Raw genomic sequence first — 18,037 nt, 5'->3', positions numbered from 1 at the left:
CTGATGAGCAAGTACCTTACACAACCTAACATCAAATAACCTGAACTGGCCATTTTAACATCCATCTGGGTAAATACAGGAATTTACGTGAAAATTAAGCTAACCGATAAAGATCAAGGACCAGAAAAGCACAACAGCACTGACAGATCTAAAGGAGAAGCAGTAGTAGATTCAGTGTAGGGAAGAGGGTAGCCTGGTACAGAAGATTGCATGTTAACAGAGCAGCCTCGTGTGTATCCACTTTGTGTTGAAGAGAAAATGATAGATTTCATTTGGTTTACTCCAAGCCTTTAATTTAATCCTTGAGTAATGACTTTTGCCCTCTAACTCATATTATCTGAGTTCTGTTGTGTATATACTGGCCTCTGATCCAAGGTGCTCGGTTTGGGTCACAGCGTTCATCTCATAACCTGAGTCTGCTATGACACTCTGTGTGTATCATCAACGGCCTGTCCAATTCAACCGACTCCGCCCATATTTCCAGTCCAGGAAAAAAAAACACAAAAAAAAAACATCACATGAATTCACCTCAGTGTGTGTGTGTGTGTAATTGCTCAGAGTACCACAGGGTTTAGGTTTCAGCTCCATAACCAGTTGGAAGCAGGCCGTGGAGCGGACACAGTGCTAGTCCAGTTTCAGCTCTGTTTCATCAGGCAGCAGTAGTGTTGTCCAGCCTTGGGCAATATGAGAGTGATGCAATAAGTTCCCATGACAGGTGGGGGTGGATACAAAAAACAACACAATTTAGTAACATTATCGACATGCATTAATTCTAAAATGTGAACAAGTTCAAAATAATTCTGACAAGTACACTTTCTTGGTGGAAAAACTTGAACTTTCTTTTGTTGAAAAGTTCATTGTGGTAGGACAAGTACAAAATGAAAACATTATATTAATACTTGTAGACAGAGACGTCATAACTCTACTTTCTTCACCCTGCTGTTCTTACATGCTGAATGACCTGGGGAATAGAAATTGAGGACAATTAGCAGAACTGCAAGATAGACTGAGATTTCGGAGGTAGCATAACAAAGATAAGAGTGGGGACAATAACAGAGAAGTTATAAGAACTGAAGAATTGTTGTGAGAACGTCAGTTGCATATGCTCAAAGATAAAAATCTGAGATTTGACCTGGAGTTTGGTGTGGTCAGTTACATGATGAATGATTTCTGAGCTGCAAAACATAATGTGAATGGGATTTACTTTTTCCCTTTTTGGCAAAGTAGATGAATTGGCATCAGAACACAAAAGCAGAGTGGACAAGGCTGGCTCCATGTTAATGTGGAGATAATTTGAACAAACAAATATCATACAAAACTGAACTGAGAATTTCATGTGAAGCAACCAGTGGTTTCTTGGTTTCCAGTGTCTTTCCAGTGTTTTGCCCTTAATCTGTGCTGGAGGAGGTTCAGCAAGAGCCAGAGCAAAAACATACTTTTTTGTGGCTGCTTTCAATACAAATGAGGGCATCTGTAAAGTCATTAACTAAGGTAATGGTATTGTGACTGTGTTACATCACATATACCTATCAAGATCTAAATAACACTTAATGGCTATCATTAAATAAAATATTGTTCATTTGAGATGTTTTCTTAAGATTGGGACAGTACTGGGACTGAACTTTGACAATGTGTGCATGTACCCTGTGGCTCCTGAGGCAATAGGGAATTTTCAGTTTCAATGTTTATAAGGTATAATAAGGCTGGGGTTACTATGAGGAGTTGAGAGTGTAGTGGTTGATCCTTCTGACAGCATGTGATCAACAAAACATCAATGTTCAGACAAGCCAACTTTACAGAATGCCCTAGAAAATTGGCCTTACCTTTTATTTGGACTTTGGGATCTTTCACTCGTAGTCCAAAATCATACAGCCTTGACCCCATGCATTGATTAAATGTACATAATTTAATAACTGTTCATCATTGTCATTCCTCGCCATTATTGTGAGCTGAGAATGATGCAACATAGGCGACTGTGTGTGTTCACATAAGTACTTTAATCAGGCACTTTGCTCAAAACATTTCTCTGGACAAGTCTAGGATGATATGTGAGAACATTTGGAGGAACTTCTCTTCTTCATGGCACCATTATACAGACAGCTTGGACAAACATGAGATGTAAGGGGCAGGTAACACTGTTCAATACAAAACAACACAAGACAACAAGGTACCTTCACGTTATCAAATACAGTAGGTAGTGTTTATGTATATTTGGCCATGGTCAGAATAGCATCATCGTAAATAATTTACCAAATCTCTCAGCGATTGCGGTCTACCTATATAATAAATAGAAATAGTACTGTAAAATGTTAGTTTTGCTTAATATAATGTTAACAACAGTTTTAAAGAATAAAAATAAAAAACAAATAAAAAACTGGGGAAACAAAAGCAAACAAAATAATTTCATAATCATTGGAGGGAAGGATGAATCTGCCTTTAGGCAGAGCTCTAGGTAGTTATTAATGCAAATTAACACATTATTTCAATTTGTAAAGGCTACCAACAACACAGTTATAATCATGAATATATTTATTAATGGCGTAGGCATCTGTGTAATTGTTAATGTGAATTATGGCTGAACATGTACATGACATGAATTTCTTCTCATTAACTAGGAAACATTCTCTGGTGGTGTTTGAACATTCATAAATATACAATTTTTCATACTTCATCATACTGTATGTAACATTTGTTAATCCATATAGTATTCTTTATAGTGCTATTGAAAAGAGGGAACAAATGCGGTCCAAAATAACATTCATTACAGTTTAGTAATAAATCTATACAACAAAACAGTTCTGGACAGCAATTTAAAAATTCTGCTGCCAACCTCAGTGTGCAGATAACACTGATAAAGAGCTTAAGTAATGTTTCTTTAATGTTTTACTGAAGAACACTGTATGAGTGGACAGATGACCAAGACCTGCTTACATTATCTGTAATGATTAGGCTGCTGATAGAGCACACGGTTTTACATACATAGCTGCTCAATGTTCTGCCTCACATGGATTATTTTCACAATGCAAAATGAAAAGCAGTAAGGCTTGTAGTGAGGAATTAAAGCCAGGGCACCTGAAGGACAGGATCATTTTGTGTCAAGTTTCATTATGCTTTGCAGAAAATGAAGGGACGTGTATTGAGGACTAATACAACTTTTCAACAATTCACATTCATGATTACCTTTTGATGTGAGTTCAAACACTGGATCCATAGAAAATCTGATCACACAATACACTATTCTGACTGATGTTTCATTTGTTCAAGCAAGGACGTCTCTTCTTCTATGAATATTTACAATAATCTGTTACAAAAATTCCAATTCATAAAGCATTAATGAAGAGCTTCATTTAAAACCACAAGGTTAAGAATAACAAGCAATAAAACCAACGTACAGTACAAACAAGTATACAGTACAAGCTACAAATATACAAATATAGAAATATATTCTGAGGTTTTAGCAACCTTTTTTGACACCTTAATTCCATTTGTTGTCAGAAACCACATATACGTATAAAAATATAGACAATGCTTTTGTACAAAATATTGACATCATGTATGAATCCCTATTCAAATGTGCAAAATAACAATGATCAACAGAAGAATAAGGAGTTTCTTTCACACATACACACACTCACAAAAAAAAAAAGCATGGTCCATTTTGGCCTGTTAGTCATGTAGTTCAGTTTTTCCAGTAAGCACCACAACTTCAGCTATTTGGACTTCTTAGTGTAACCTTGTGTACTTGTTCTCTTAAAAAGGAGAACAGAAAAGAGACGAGCCATGACTCATTTCAGGTTGCAGCCCCTGTGGTCATACAGTAGAATAAGTCTGGGGCAGCAATGACTCAGTTTTAATCCACCTTCAAGATTTGTCTCAAGAATTTAAATCCTCAGCTCTGCCTCCTCGCTGTGTTCCAAATTGTGTTCAGTTGTGCTGATCATGGATGCAGAGGGGCCCTGTGAGACGTTGAACGGTGTAATTGCAGGGGAGCGTGCTGCCAGCGGGGAGAGAGAGGGGGAGAAACTTGGAGACATGGCAACTGAGGAGATGGATCCCTCGCCGCTGATTGGAGATCTTCGTAAAGAAGCCAAGTGGGGGAACGTCCTGCCTACAGCAGGCTTTGGAGGTACAGTTTTAGCCCCAGGGTGGGCCACAGAAGTTATGAGAGGCGGTGGGTCAATTCTTGACTCAGCCTTTGCTTTGTGATGAAATGACCTGCGTGGATTAGGAGGAGCTGTTTCATCTTTTAAACGTGCTATTTCAGTAAAAACATTGGCTAAGGGTTGGAACTGGGGGCACCAGTTTAGCAGGTAGTCCCAGTTATAGCTGCCCCTCAGCTCCTCATCACTGGCCACGATGGCTGTCAGCGAGCCATCCACAGCAGGCTTTCCATCCTCTGGGAAAGTATAGTCTTTAGGGTGGGAGATGCTGAGTCCCCGTCCCACACCCACATACCCACCCCCCTCATCCCTGTAGACTGGCACCTGGCCAGCTAATAAAGTACTATTCAGACTACCCAGTTTCTTCCCTTTGAACCAGTCTATGGAAGGTTCACAGGACACATCTGACAGCTGATCTGCATCCTGTTGGATGCCAGAGTCTGGACCTCGGGCAGAGATGCGCTCCTGCATTGAAGAGGAGATGCTTGACACACGTGGGTATTCATTAATCATTCTGATCTCATCGTCCTCTGCTGCCTCCGCCTCTGCAGAGCCACGCCCACTGGAGTGGGATGGATCCAGAGATCCTCCACGAGTGTATGGACCCCCACCGCTGCCACTTTGACTGGTTGTGTATCCAGGTAGGGTCTGATGGTAAATCATTTCACTTGCTGATATTTTAGTTTCCTCAAGCTTATGCAGCATAGTGCCCGATGTCTGAGTTCGTCCGTGCGATTTTTGCTCCTTCCTCTGACGTCTTAATTTAATGAAAAACAGTGCCACTGCAATGATTATCAATATGACTATTGTCCCAAGTGAAACTGCAATGACACTGACAAGCAGCATATTCATGTCTGTGGTGAGACCAAAAGAAGTGTGGGTCACATCTACGGTAACTTTAGCCACTGCTATGCGGGAGGTCTCCAGAGGGCTGTGAGCAGTCATGTCCAACGTCATGAGACGTAGCTCTCTTTTAGAGCGACCTACATGCCTGCTGTAACTGTCCATTTTTAAAGAAATAGCCCCTGTCGATTTATTGACCTCAAAATAAGGCGAACTGTCTGCTAGAGAGTACAGGACAATCCCATCCACACCTCCATCTTCATCTCTGGCTTGTACTTTGCCAATGACCTGACCTTTCTTAGCTCCCTCAGGCACTTCGAATGAGAACTCAGAGGATGTGAAAACAGGATCATATTCATCCTCCCCCGTAACATAAACCTCCACAGTTACAGTGGCAGAATAGTTACCAGTATCCATGGCAACAGCCACAAAATGGAAGGAGGCTACCTTCTCAAAGTCAAAGGTGGAGCGAGTCCGTATTTCACCTGATGTTTGGTTGATGAAGAACGCCTCTCTTCCCTCTTTAGAGTTGTCCAACATGTAGTACCTCAGCTGTCCAAAAACGCCCCTGTCGTGGTCAATTGCATGTAGCATGGTGACTAAGGCATTCTGGGGTTGGTTTTCCCTGATGCTCGCAGTTACTGTATTGAGAGGAAAGAAGGGCCGGTTATCGTTGATGTCCTTCACCTCGATGCTGACTGGGGCCAAAGCATAGTGTCCTTGACCATCAGTAGCTTGAACAACAATCATATGGTACGACTGTCTCTCACTGTCCAGAGGTCTCTGCAGCCTCAGGGCTCCGGTCCACTTGTCAACCTGGAAAAGGTTCGACTCGTCCCCTGAACTTATAGAGTACTGGACCTCTCCGTTAGGAGCAGAGTCTGGATCTGTGGCAGATAGGTGCAAGATCTCAGTCCCTGCTGCCGCACTTTCACTCAGTACCACGCTGTACTCTGCCCGGCTGAAAGCTGGAGGGTTGTCATTGGCATCTGAAACACTGATAAGGATAGGCACGCTGGAGCTACGTTGAGGGATTCCACGATCTGATACCACGACAGTCAGGTTATAACTTGGAACTGCTTCAAAGTCCAGCTCCTCCACCAGGATCAGGCTGCCAACTGTCTGGAAGCCCTGCCCCTCCAAGAAACGCACACTGCTCTCAATCTGGAAGGCATTACCTGAGTTGCCACTGGCAATGGCAAAATCAAAACCACAGTTGTCCCGAGACAGGTCTCCGTCTACAGCTTCTAGGATCAGAACAGTTGATCCAGGAAGCCCATCTTCAGACACAGTGGCTCTGTACTCTGACTGGTGGAAGATAGGGGCATTGTCGTTGACATCAGACACTTGCACTTGGACAGTGGCAATGGATGAAAGTGGTGGAGTACCCTGGTCCCGTGCCTCAATTACAACCAGGATGGAGGGATTTTCAAAATCAAACTCTGTTTTTTGTTTGATGAACAGAGTCCCTGTGAGGAAACAGAACATGGTCATTACAACAGCAACTTTTAATGATTTTGACCTTCTGTCTGGGGATCATCATATTCATCATCCAAACTGATCATTACACAGGGTAGTTATTGGATATCATGGATTATTCAAATAAATGATCAAATTCCGGTTACTCTTCGTAAATGTTGCAGCAAGTTTGAGCACATAATATTTAAGGAAACGTTATTCAAGGCAAAGGAATTACACTTGAGAACAGGAGACAGAATAGCCTGAGGGGAAAAAGAGTCCTCTTTTATAACACACTTATTTTTAGATGCTATCTAAAGAAAAACATCTGAGGCAAATAACATTAAATCTGGCTTTCAATGACTTTTAATGAACAAAATGATTAAATATTTTTGCAATGCCTGTTGAAAATATGTCCAAACCTCAAATTTACATCCAAGTGGAGCCTTAGGGGATAACATTTTTTATGAAGGGTAATTAAAGGGAGCTTTGGTTAGAAAATGGTTATAAGCCACTATAAATATGCACACAGCAATCTTACCATTGCCTGGGTCAATGTAGAAGATGCCCCGAGTTGATGACATCACTCTGTACGTGATCCTCCCATTTTCCCCAGAGTCACGGTCTGTGGCTGTCACCGTGATTACCGCACTGCCTGCTGGGAGGTGCTCTGACACAGTCACCTAATGAGCACAACACTGTGTAAATACATCTGTATCCTTTACAGATACTACAGCAATTTCACAAATATGACAGTGCTTAAAAATATGCAGTATGCAGGCAAGTGACGGTAGCTGTACCTGATAGAAATCTTGAGTAAAGGTTGGGACATTATCGTTGACATCATCCACCAGCACAGTAAGGTTAGCCTCACTTTGATGTTTTGAGTCGGATGAGCGGACGGTCAATGTGTACCATGTCCTTTCCTCATAGTCCAAAGGGCCGGTCAGAGACACTCCTCCTCCGTAACGATGAATCCCAAACATTCCTTGGCTGCTTGGATCCAGGTGTAGTGTGTAGGACAGGGCTGGCCCCGAGTCCACATCGTTCCCTGTTACCTGCGTGATGACTGTGCCAATCAGAGTATCTGTATTTGGGAGGGTGGGAGGGAGGGCCGGAGAGGAAGAGCAAATATTTAGGTTGTAGCTGAAATGAAGCACAGTTTTTTTTTCTCTTTATTAAGAAATATCCTGTTCTGGAAAGCCTATATCTAATAGACAGGAAATGAACAGAGGAACTTGGCAATAGCTTGTTCATAATAGGGTCAGACTTTTCTCACTGATCCCTGCTGTGTGAGCTGCCAGGAAGGGTGATGTGAGGCTTTATGATAGGATCACTGGACTAAGTTCCCCTGTGAAGCGAACTTACCCTCAGGCACATGGATCTCCCGAGGCAAAGGAATCATGGGACTGTTGTCGTTGAGGTCGATGATGATCACAGTGAGGGTGGCAGAGCCAGCCAGCCGCGGGGTTCCTCGGTCTGTTGCCGTAACGACAAGCCTGGTGCCAGAAAATGAATGTCACTGTCTGAACTTTAATGAACAAGGTTGCGTAGTGTTTCACCCCCCACCTAAACCAGCCACTTTTTGTTTCAGAGTGTGCAATACAAGACTGTTTTTAAAACAATGAATTAGGCTCACTGTTTCCATTTAACAATAATAAAAGAAAATGCAATCGGATCTTAGAAATCGATACAACTAAATGTGTTTGAAATCTAATTTTAAAACAGAATTTAACTTTAACTGGCTCTGAATATGATCATCATCTCATTAGTACTTCCTCCCAATTTTTTCTCTTCACTCACTGTAATTGAAACATTTTTCTGAGGAGTCCTTGTTAACAGCACTTCACTTAATGTCTTGCAGTAGAAAACATGAAACCATAGACTTGAAGTTAGTTTAAACTGATGTGGTGCTTTTCATGACTTACATTGAAAATATGCATAAACTAATAGCTGAAATAGGGTAAACAGTTTAAGTCAAATGTCATCACAATAAACATGAAATCGATCAATTTACTGTGTGTGGCAAACATGCAAGTATTAGAACGCTTTGTTTGTCACAGAGTTTATTTTCTACAATAATCCAGAAATCAATGTTAAAATCCATGTTGTTTTTAATGGAAGGATTCAATTTGATGTGAACCTCTGTGTTGAACTTAAAAATCAGTGCAACACTACACAGATCACAAGGTAAAAACATGGTTATGATCAACATGTCGATGGTCATTGTGTGATTTCGGGACAGGGTGGTCTAAAGCTTTAGATAATGTCTTGGAGTGGACAATGAATGGCTGAAACTGGGATCCATGGCTTAAAACAAAGGTGGACTGGGGTGTAAAGTGAGGGGGAAATGGTCCATTCCCCACTTTCTACCGAACTACCTCAAATTTGCACCACACCGACCTTATTTTGAAGTTGGCCTTCACTTTTATCTCGACTACACACTGTGAAGTAGTTCCACTGCTTTTTTTGTGATGGCGTCACACTGAAAAAATCTGTTTACATATACAGAGACATATAAACACCTGCCAAAGTCCTCAAAACTACCTCTCTGAAACGTGGACCACATTCTGCCACGAGGACAAACACACACACACAGGCAAGGGGAAAACAATACCAGCCATGCAACCATGGCTGAAACATTTAAACATACATAAGGCAGAGATAAGATGGGGGGAACCACATAACTGGATGAGCAGATAAAGAATAACAAGAGCAAAACTCACTTTGTTTGTGTCCAGATCTCTCTGTCCATTATGGCTGCAGTGGTGATACTGCCAGTTAGTGGGTCTATCTTAAACAAGCCACTCATGGATGATGACCTTATAGAGTAGGTCACCTGACCATTTTGACCCTGATCCAGGTCATCTGCTGCAACCTGTGGAAATGACCATTTTGGTGAGGAAGATATAGAAATATTTGCAACAGCTGTCACGGTGTAACATGAACTAGTGAGCAATATTGGACTTAGAAGTCAAGAGTTCATAAAAATGGGCTATACGAAACTGGCAACATGACAAAAATGATTCTACATATTCAGCCGGGACACTAAGAACACAGGCAAATGAACAGTCATTTCTCTACAGTGCTGAAACTATCCAGATTTCTGAAGCTTGAGTGCTTTTCTATTCTACAACTTCACACTTAAACAACAGCCAACCATAATAAATATGTGGGGGACAGGCTACTGCACCTGGATAATGGGAAAATCATAGCCTTGTGCCTCTCTAATGTACGCTACATAGTTCTGGAGTTGGAAGCGTGGCAAGTTGTCATTGACGTCCTGCAGAATTAAGTTGACAGCCATGTAGGAGCTGGAGGATGCCGTCTCAGCTTTCACCACAAGGCGGAGTTTGGGGGTCTCCTCAAAGTCTAATCCTTCAGATTTCTGGACCCATATTTCGCCTAATTCACAAAAACAACAATGAGTCACTGGAGATTTGAAAAACATCGTTTTGTAGTGTGTGCTGCTATCTGTGCACTCACCAGTGATGGTGTTAATTCCAAAAGACTGCATTCGGTTTCCACTGAAAATACTGTAGCTGATACCCGTTTGAGAGCCATCAGGGTACTGGGCCTGAGTCTGTGTCACTACTGTGCCTGGATTTGTAGAAAAGAGACTTGGTTGAAATGTTTTATTTTGACATTTTAGTATTACAGTCATTCTGAGGGAAATCTTATAACATACAAACCTTGTGCAGCATTTTCCTGCAGACTGACATCTCTGGCTGTGCGAGAGAAGCGAATCCCCCTGTAATTCTGTTCTCTAATATAAATGATGACCACCCCGAGAGAAGACTGAGCGGGGTTGCCTTGGTCCATGGCCTGAACTATTAAGGTCCGCTGGCTTTGGGTGAGAGTCTGCAGCTTCTCTGTGGCCTGGATGTCTCCTGTCAGCGAGTTAATGGTGAAGCCCCTCACAGGATTGGCAAAACGATAAAAAACAGAGCCATTAGCCCCAAAGTCCTTATCCTCTGCCCTCATAGTGGCCAGCACTCTACGGCTAGACACACTGCTGGCAGAGATGTTCACAATAAGTGGATCCAGAATGAAGAAGGGTGCATTGTCGTTCACATCCTGAATGTAGACGGTCACTTGAGCAGTGGAGTTACGCGGGTTTGCTGGGGAGGAGTCGGTGGCACACACCTCAAAGGTATAAGAGGCGGTTCTCTCTCTGTCGAGAGGAGCTGCTGTGATTATGCGGCCAGTGTTCTGATCTATGATGAACATGCTCTGGGAGCCGCGGCTCAGAAAGTACAGCACCTGGCTGTTGGGGCCCTGGTCCAGATCAATAGCCTTCACCTCCAAAACCAGGGAGCCAATGGGAACATCTTCTGACACATCTGCAGTGTAGCTGCTGCTCTGAAACTGGGGGCTGTGGTCATTGATGTCGAGAACAGTAACTTCCACAGTTGTGGTGCTGCTGAGGGGAGGATGGCCCTCGTCCTTAACTGTGACTGTTAGTGTGTAACCAGCCCTCTTCTCCCTATCCAGAGGCCTTGAAGTGGACAGCACACCTGATCGTCTATCCAAGCGAAAGTCCCCCGATGGATCTCCAGCTGCATGCAAAGCAATATGTAAATGAGTTAGCAGTTTCAACACAATGAGCTACAGAAATACAAACAGCAGTAGAGAATAGAGAGTTGAGCCGGTTGTCTTGATACTGAATGGTGCATCAAAACAAACTCTCACCTGTAATTCTGTAGTTCATTTCCCCACCGTCTCCTGTATCTGGGTCAGTGGCTCTGAGGGTGAACAGAGGCAAAGAATCTAGGTTCTCAGGCACTTCTATGCTATAGAAGAGACGTCCAAAGATAGGGACGTTGTCATTCTCATCAAGTACTTTGATCCTCACTGTTGCTTTGGCATAGTTGGGTAGAAGGCCACCGTCTTTTGCATAAACTGCCAAAACAGAAGACAAAACACTTAACAGTAGGAAGAATGATTTTGGATAATGAATGACATATACTGTAAGTAACCTGGATATTATAAAATAACCGTTCATACTGTAGTATGAATCTCGAGGAAAGTCAGGGGACAGTACCTGTCAAAGTGTAGTATTCCTCAAGCTCCCGGTCCAGGGTTTTAGTGGTTGTTATGACACCTGTCACTGGGTTAATGTAGAAACCCTTCTCTGAGATACCACCATACGTCACCTGCCCATTGGTTCCTGTAGTGAAACACATGATGACAGTTAAAAAAAATTGTTGAAATCAAACCACTAGTTCATTCATATAACCTGCAAACACTTCACATCGATCAGCATGTTCAAGTATTTGGGCTTCTCCTGCTAATAGCTTGTATACTTATTTGTTTGCTTGTCATTAGTTTTGCTGTCTAAGCATTTGGCAGTGACAGCCCTCCCTCAGGTGTCTGGATGCCAGATTGCGTGCTAGCAGAGAGCAGTCTGGCAACCTCACCTGTTTACTTCACTAATTGCTTTTGGAGAGAAAGTTTATAATCCTTCTGTTTTATGTGCTTCTGACTAAGACCAGGGGAATGCATCCTTTCTGTACCCCCTCCCCCTTTCTCCTGTGTAGTCTTCAATTAAAAACAACTGTTAATGTCTGTAACTTGAACACATAGTCAGCACATGAAGCACAGGGATAATTACGAGAATTTTGAAGCAGCACAGTGTGATATCAGTTAAGACATAATCCTCACATGTGCATAGAGCATGATTAAGGTAATTTTACAGCAGTGCGATCAAGTCTTTTTTACATGTTTAAGTATGGTGTATGATCAGTTTTTCTAGGATTATATTTAAACATGTAATTAGGACAACAAAACATCAAAAATGTTGTTGTTGAATAAACAATGGCAAAACACAAACTTTCCAAATCAACTACTGCATTCCAATCTTACTTTGAAATGAAAACTGCTCACATCAGTGCTCACTAGGAGAGTGTTGTTGATTATGTGAGCCAAAGCTACGATGACTAAGTGAGTGCACAATGCATGCCTCACCTTGATCCAGATCAGAGGCGGACACTGTCAACACACTGGTTCCTGGAGGCTGGTTCTCTGAAATTTGGGCTTCGTACTGGCTCTCCTCAAACCAGGGCACCTCATCATTAACATCAATCACATGGACACACAGCAGCTGGCTGGACGAGTGCTGGGGTATCCCATGATCCTCAGCGATTATTGTGAGGTTAAAGATGTCCTGCTCCTCACGGTCCAGAGGTTTGAAAATAGACAGAGAGCCTGCAGAGAGATGAATCAGAGGGGAAATGTGAGGAGAGGTTTCCTGTATGTGTGTGCGTGTGAGTGTGTGTATGTGGGTGTGCCTTATTACTGCCTGTTTCCCAGAGGCAGTTACACACGACAACTACAGTATGAAAGCATGCTATCAAAGGCAATAAAACACGCCACTTTCCACGATTGTGTGTAGTCAAGTGATTTAAAACGCTGGTGTGAAAAGTTGCCGTGTGAGGGCCAAATCAGGGCTAATCTCCTCCACACACACAGCTCTGCCTACCTGAATGCTACCACCACCACTGCTGTAACAGCCCAATGGTCTGGCCACAGTTTACGAGATTTTCCATTGGAGAATGCCGCAGCCATCGAGAACGAAGCAGTAAACACACGCTCTAGACACGCAACAGCCAGGCCTGCCGTGCTCTGAAGAAATTAGGGGCACCCTTGCCTTTTCATTATCCTGCCCTAAGAGGGTAGAGCTTGCATTGATTCAATTTCAATTTCATGCTCTAAAATGAGCTGCAACTGTTAAAGAAAGAGGGGGCAGGGGCTGTTTTGGTTTTAACTTTCTTGTGTGTTTTTTTGCTTTGTATCTTGCTCGAACTGAGATAACTTGCCCCTGAGCTTTTAATCTGGTAGGAGTTAGAGGATGGAATATTTTCACCAAATTTGACTTCTCTGTGATCCTGTCATCTCCCTGGTCACCGATAACACATGGATAGAAAAAAGAAATAACAGTGGAAACAGAGCAAAGTTTTTATTTTGGATGTTTTCAATTCCAACATCTTAAGCCTATGCAGGGTTTGTGGCGCCAACATGTTGGACTGCAGTATAAAGGGTTAGCTGAGGTTGCTCAGACAACAAACACATCTCTTTTGTCTTGAATGCAAAGGCCATTTATCAAAATTTGATGTGTTAATCCTTGAATGGTGTTGTCTTTTTCAGAGAGGCATTTCACCATATCACCAGTTCCAAAAGTGAAATTAATGGCCTCGCTTCTGACAATGAGCGATGAGGATATGTCTCACTCTCTGACTTTATAGACCCCTAATAATAGACTGATAGTTCTCTCTATTGTGGTAACTGTAATGCCAAAGTAATGAAAACAGAGTGTGTAGAGATGGTCCCAGGTCTCGGTCACTGACCCCAAAACAGGAGCAAACCAGGTGTTCAGAAGATTAACTCTGTCATGATTTTAACAAATAACCAGCGTGCATGAAAACACTTCAAGATGAGAGCACATACTGGGCCGAAGCAGAAGTGACATGCATGACAGACTCTGAATGTTTCCATCCCCAAGCTGCTCCAGGGGGCATCCTGGTTGGCGACTTGAAGGGAAGGGTGGAGCCAACGTCGACACGTGTCTCAAACACCACAACAAAGCCCACAGGACCAAATAGCCCAAGGTCAGTGTTGACTAAGTGACAGAGTCTCATGCAAGCACACAGACACATATGTGCATGCCTACACACACAGACACACGTGCGTACACATAAACACGCGTAACTGATCCCTCCTCTAATGGTTCCCAGAAGCCCAAGCAGGAGGCTCTTTGGTCTTTCATGGGAATAGATCCACAATAACAGATGATGGGGTGTGCGTGTGTGCATGTGTGTGCTCATGCATGCGTGTGTGTGTGTGTGTCCGTGTGTGTTTAATATTTGGCAGACTGCCTCGTCTGTCTGCCCTCCAACTGAGAGAAATAAGTCATGAAAGGTGAAGCAAGAGTTGTGCTGAACTTAGAAGTAAGCAGAGTCTTATAAGACCTTGTGTGTGTTTATGGAGGAGAACTTTTGGCAGTTGTGGTGTGGGGGTGGGGCTGCGTGGAAGCATGTGAACAGATGAAAACAAATGCAATGAAAAGCAAACTTTAGAGGTCCATGAAAAGACCAAGACAGAGATAAACGGATATGGAGATCTTTTTGTTCAATTGAATTCAATCTGCACATTCTTGATGACATAACCTCCTGTACTAGCACTGGGCCTTACTCACCAGTGTTCGGGTTGAGGTTGAATGTTCCTCCAGTGTTGCCTGACTGGATGCTGTAGGTCACTCTTCCATTCTCCGCTTGGTCTGCGTCTCTGGCCATGACATACAACGCCACAAAGCCCACCGGCTGGTCTTCCATCACACTGACAGCTGTTGGCGAGCTGAACACTGGTGGATTGTCGTTCTCATCAGTTACATACACCCTCGCCGTGACGGACCCCCAGCGCCTCTGGCTGGCGTCGAGGGCAGAGTCTGTTGTCTTTACAACCAGGATCAGGTTGGAGGTGACCTCATGGTCAAGCTCCTGGGCCAGGGACAGAACCCCAGTGGAAGGGTCAAGGTTTAGTAGGCCGGGGGTGTTCGGCCATTGATGGAGAATCGAGTACCTCAGCTCACTGTTGGGCCCGCTGCCATCCTTATCAACGGCCTGGAAAGTATAGATAGATGAGCCGGTCTCCATGCTCTCTGAGATGACAATGGTGATGGGGTCTTCGGGGAACTGAGGGGCGTGGTCATTGCTGTCCTCCACATCAATTCCCAGGTGGACCAGGGTGCTGCTGGGAGGGGCCTGAGAGAAGTCATCCACCTCAATCTGCAGGGAGTAACGGGCGTTTCGTTCATAGTCAAGCGGGCGAGCCAAATACACATCTCCAGTCAGACGGTCCACAACAAAGGTTCCATCTTGGTCCGTACCCCCAACCACTGTGTAGGTCACCTCCCCTTCCTCTGGGCTTTCTCTGTCATGGAGGCGAACTGAGCCGACAACAGACCCAGGCTTAGCCTCCTCCACAGAGTTGAAAGATATGGAGAGCGAATTGGTTTTTGAAGTAGGTCTGTTAATGCTGAGAACCTGCAGGGAAGAAAAACACTCGGTAAGTATTTTGAGGACAAAGCAACATGACAGTGCATCTAATGCTTCATTTACATGCCCAGTGGCAACTTAAGTTGACAACATTCAATACAAAGAATGAAAATATTTCATGGATTTGTGGGAAAGCAAAACCAGATTTTATCCACTTCACTTGCTTGTATAGTATGTGTTCACTGGGAATAAATGAAAGCAGTTACAAGAGGTTTTTATAGGCTTGAATAACATGACTGCTAACATTAATCACACTTAATCTGATACTTATGTCACTGCCAGGAAAAATAATAAATTATAAAAGTAACACAATCAGAGACAGATATGATGAGGGGGGTTGCATTTAGCACTGGAACATATTCCTGCACTATAGCTTTACACTTCTTTTGATGAGCAGTTCAAGTGTCTTCAAAAGACTACAACATTACAACTTCTCTTCCTTTGCATGAAAAGACACACTGTATATATATAAAAATGGATTGAGAAAATTTGAGTGGGGGAAGGGAGAAGAGGGAGATGAAGAGGATTTGCTGGTCAAATTTTCAGCAGCATGTGTCTTGTAAGCTGAAGTGGTGATCTACTCTAGCATGGCATCCTACAGAACAGTTCCCACAATATGTCGGAACTTCATAAATAAGCTGTGTTTGTTGTGAAATCTTATATGACACGCTGTAAATTGGTTCCATATTAGATGGAAAACAAGTATTCCAGAAATAAATTGCTATAGTCCCGTCCTATCATAGATGGATTTAGTAAATCAGTCTGAAAAGATGACTGAAGTAAATTACAGAAATGCGTCAGCGGGCAAGGAAAACACTTGCACTGTTTAATCTAATTAACTAATAATTATGACTGTCATTTTTTTGGGGGGGGAGAGGAGGAAAAGTGAACAGCCACTTACAAGAGCTGTTTATATGGTAACTCTATTTTCCTGGAGCCCATAAATCTACGTTCCTTCCAGGGTTCTTCCATTGTGTCCATTTTCTGTTCTATATTAAATATTAACTGAATTACCTTCAATGCTGTGTTTTACGTGAGTGCATAGCCCCGCCGCTCTATGCAAAAAAGGGCTACTGTATTAAAAAAGTGTTGAAGTCATTGAGAATGACCTTGATCAGAGCAGGCTACAGCTGGCCCTCATCACAAGCCAGCTGGGAGTATTTGATTCAGACCCACTTTTCCATTTCAGATAGAAATTTCCCTTTTGAAAATTCACAGGGGAAGAAAAGGGAGGGAATGGGAGGGAAGCTTGTCAGAAGTGAGGCTGATATGTCTGCAGCTAGTCTGAGGGGCCCAGAGACATGGATCCTCTCAACCCCGAGTCTACTCTTTGATATTAAATAGGTGAGTATTGAGGGTGTTTGTGCTGGCTGGGCTCCAGAGAAAGTCTGACCTGAATGGTGAGCGAGCAGGAGGTGCTCCGAGGGGGCAGTCCTCTGTCAGTGGCTGTCACCGTCAGAGTGTACTCAGCTCGTTCAGAGTGGCTGAGAGGAGACGATGATCGCAGTTCCCCGGTGTTTGGGTTTAAAGAGAAACGCTCAGCCCTGGGACCTGGGAGAGACACAGTGTCCAAACGTTCAGGGGAGATGATGTGTGTGGGAGGCCTGAATACACAAACTCAGCAAGTCAGTGGTAACATTTTTGTCAGCTTTAAATCAAAGCCATTTTTAGAACTCAGTTTCTAATCAGCTCAGACTCATGATGTGATGTTTACAGTATTTGCACGAATGGACAGACCAGTAAATGATCTCTTTTATTTACCCACAGTGCATTTCTAAACACAGTTAAAAAGCATTTAAAAACACACCAAAATAGCACGAGTACTAGACTGAAATAAACAAGAGGATCTAAAAATAAAATCACTTCAGCAATAAACAGAAGACTTGTCTTTACTTCCTGCAGCTACTGTACCTGACAAAGAGTAGACCAAGGTGCCATTCTCCCCTTCATCAGGGTCTTTGGCCTGCAACGTGCCCAGTAAAACTCCAGAGGACTGACCTTCTGTCACCTGTGGATTTAAAAAAAACAAACACAACTGATAAAGACATGAAGGACTTTTTATCTCTTGCTGGTCCATTTGTTTTACTGCTGTTGTGACATCACCTGTATTACGAGGTTTTTGCCAGGCTGGCTGTGGATAAAAGTTGGGTCATTGTCGTTGTCATCCAGGACAGTGACGAAGGCCGTGCCTGTGGCGCTACGAGGAGGCGAACCTCCGTCCTGTACCACCACCACCACCTGGTAACTAGACTGCTGCTCCCTGTCCAGAGTGGTCCTCGTACTGATCTCACCTGGAGAGAGGAGGAGATGAGAGGGTTTTTTTTTTTTTTCCCCAATATTTTATTCATTTTTAAACAAACACAGAACAGAGAACAAGTAAACAAGTAAAATCACATAGACTGAATGACATATAGAAAAAGAGGCAAAAATAAAACAACGTAAATAAATAAAATAAAATAAAATAAAATATACAGGTAGGAAAAGATGAGAGGGTTTTTATGCTGAGGCCATGTTTCCTGAGCA

At 43.0% G+C, this 18,037-nt stretch overlaps 1 protein-coding gene across 3 annotated transcripts in view; it reads right to left on the bottom strand.

The window, feature by feature from the left end:
- Positions 1–1,980: 1,980 nt before the first annotated feature.
- LOC146976289 (protocadherin-16-like) overlaps positions 1,981–18,037 on the bottom strand; it is an 81,330-nt gene continuing 65,273 nt past the window's right edge. For all 3 annotated transcript variants that reach the window (XM_085795967.1, XM_085795968.1, XM_085795969.1), the window contains exons 7-21: positions 17,618–17,805; positions 17,426–17,522; positions 16,908–17,065; positions 14,656–15,502; positions 12,429–12,668; positions 11,506–11,631; positions 11,154–11,363; positions 10,154–11,020; positions 9,948–10,061; positions 9,655–9,866; positions 9,188–9,339; positions 7,830–7,960; positions 7,262–7,548; positions 7,003–7,144; positions 1,981–6,472 (exon numbers count right to left, since the gene is read on the bottom strand). In XM_085795967.1, coding sequence (XP_085652093.1) covers positions 3,882–6,472; positions 7,003–7,144; positions 7,262–7,548; positions 7,830–7,960; positions 9,188–9,339; positions 9,655–9,866; positions 9,948–10,061; positions 10,154–11,020; positions 11,154–11,363; positions 11,506–11,631; positions 12,429–12,668; positions 14,656–15,502; positions 16,908–17,065; positions 17,426–17,522; positions 17,618–17,805 — 6,362 coding nt within the window. In that variant the 3' untranslated portion in view covers positions 1,981–3,881. The remainder of the gene's footprint in view (positions 6,473–7,002; positions 7,145–7,261; positions 7,549–7,829; positions 7,961–9,187; positions 9,340–9,654; positions 9,867–9,947; positions 10,062–10,153; positions 11,021–11,153; positions 11,364–11,505; positions 11,632–12,428; positions 12,669–14,655; positions 15,503–16,907; positions 17,066–17,425; positions 17,523–17,617; positions 17,806–18,037) is intronic.

The sequence above is a fragment of the Trachurus japonicus genome, chromosome 13, assembly GCF_045865225.1.
Source record: "Trachurus japonicus isolate A0001 chromosome 13, Traja_1.0".
Lineage (NCBI taxonomy): Eukaryota > Metazoa > Chordata > Actinopteri > Carangiformes > Carangidae > Trachurus > Trachurus japonicus.
This window is presented reverse-complemented; position numbering and strand designations above follow the sequence as displayed.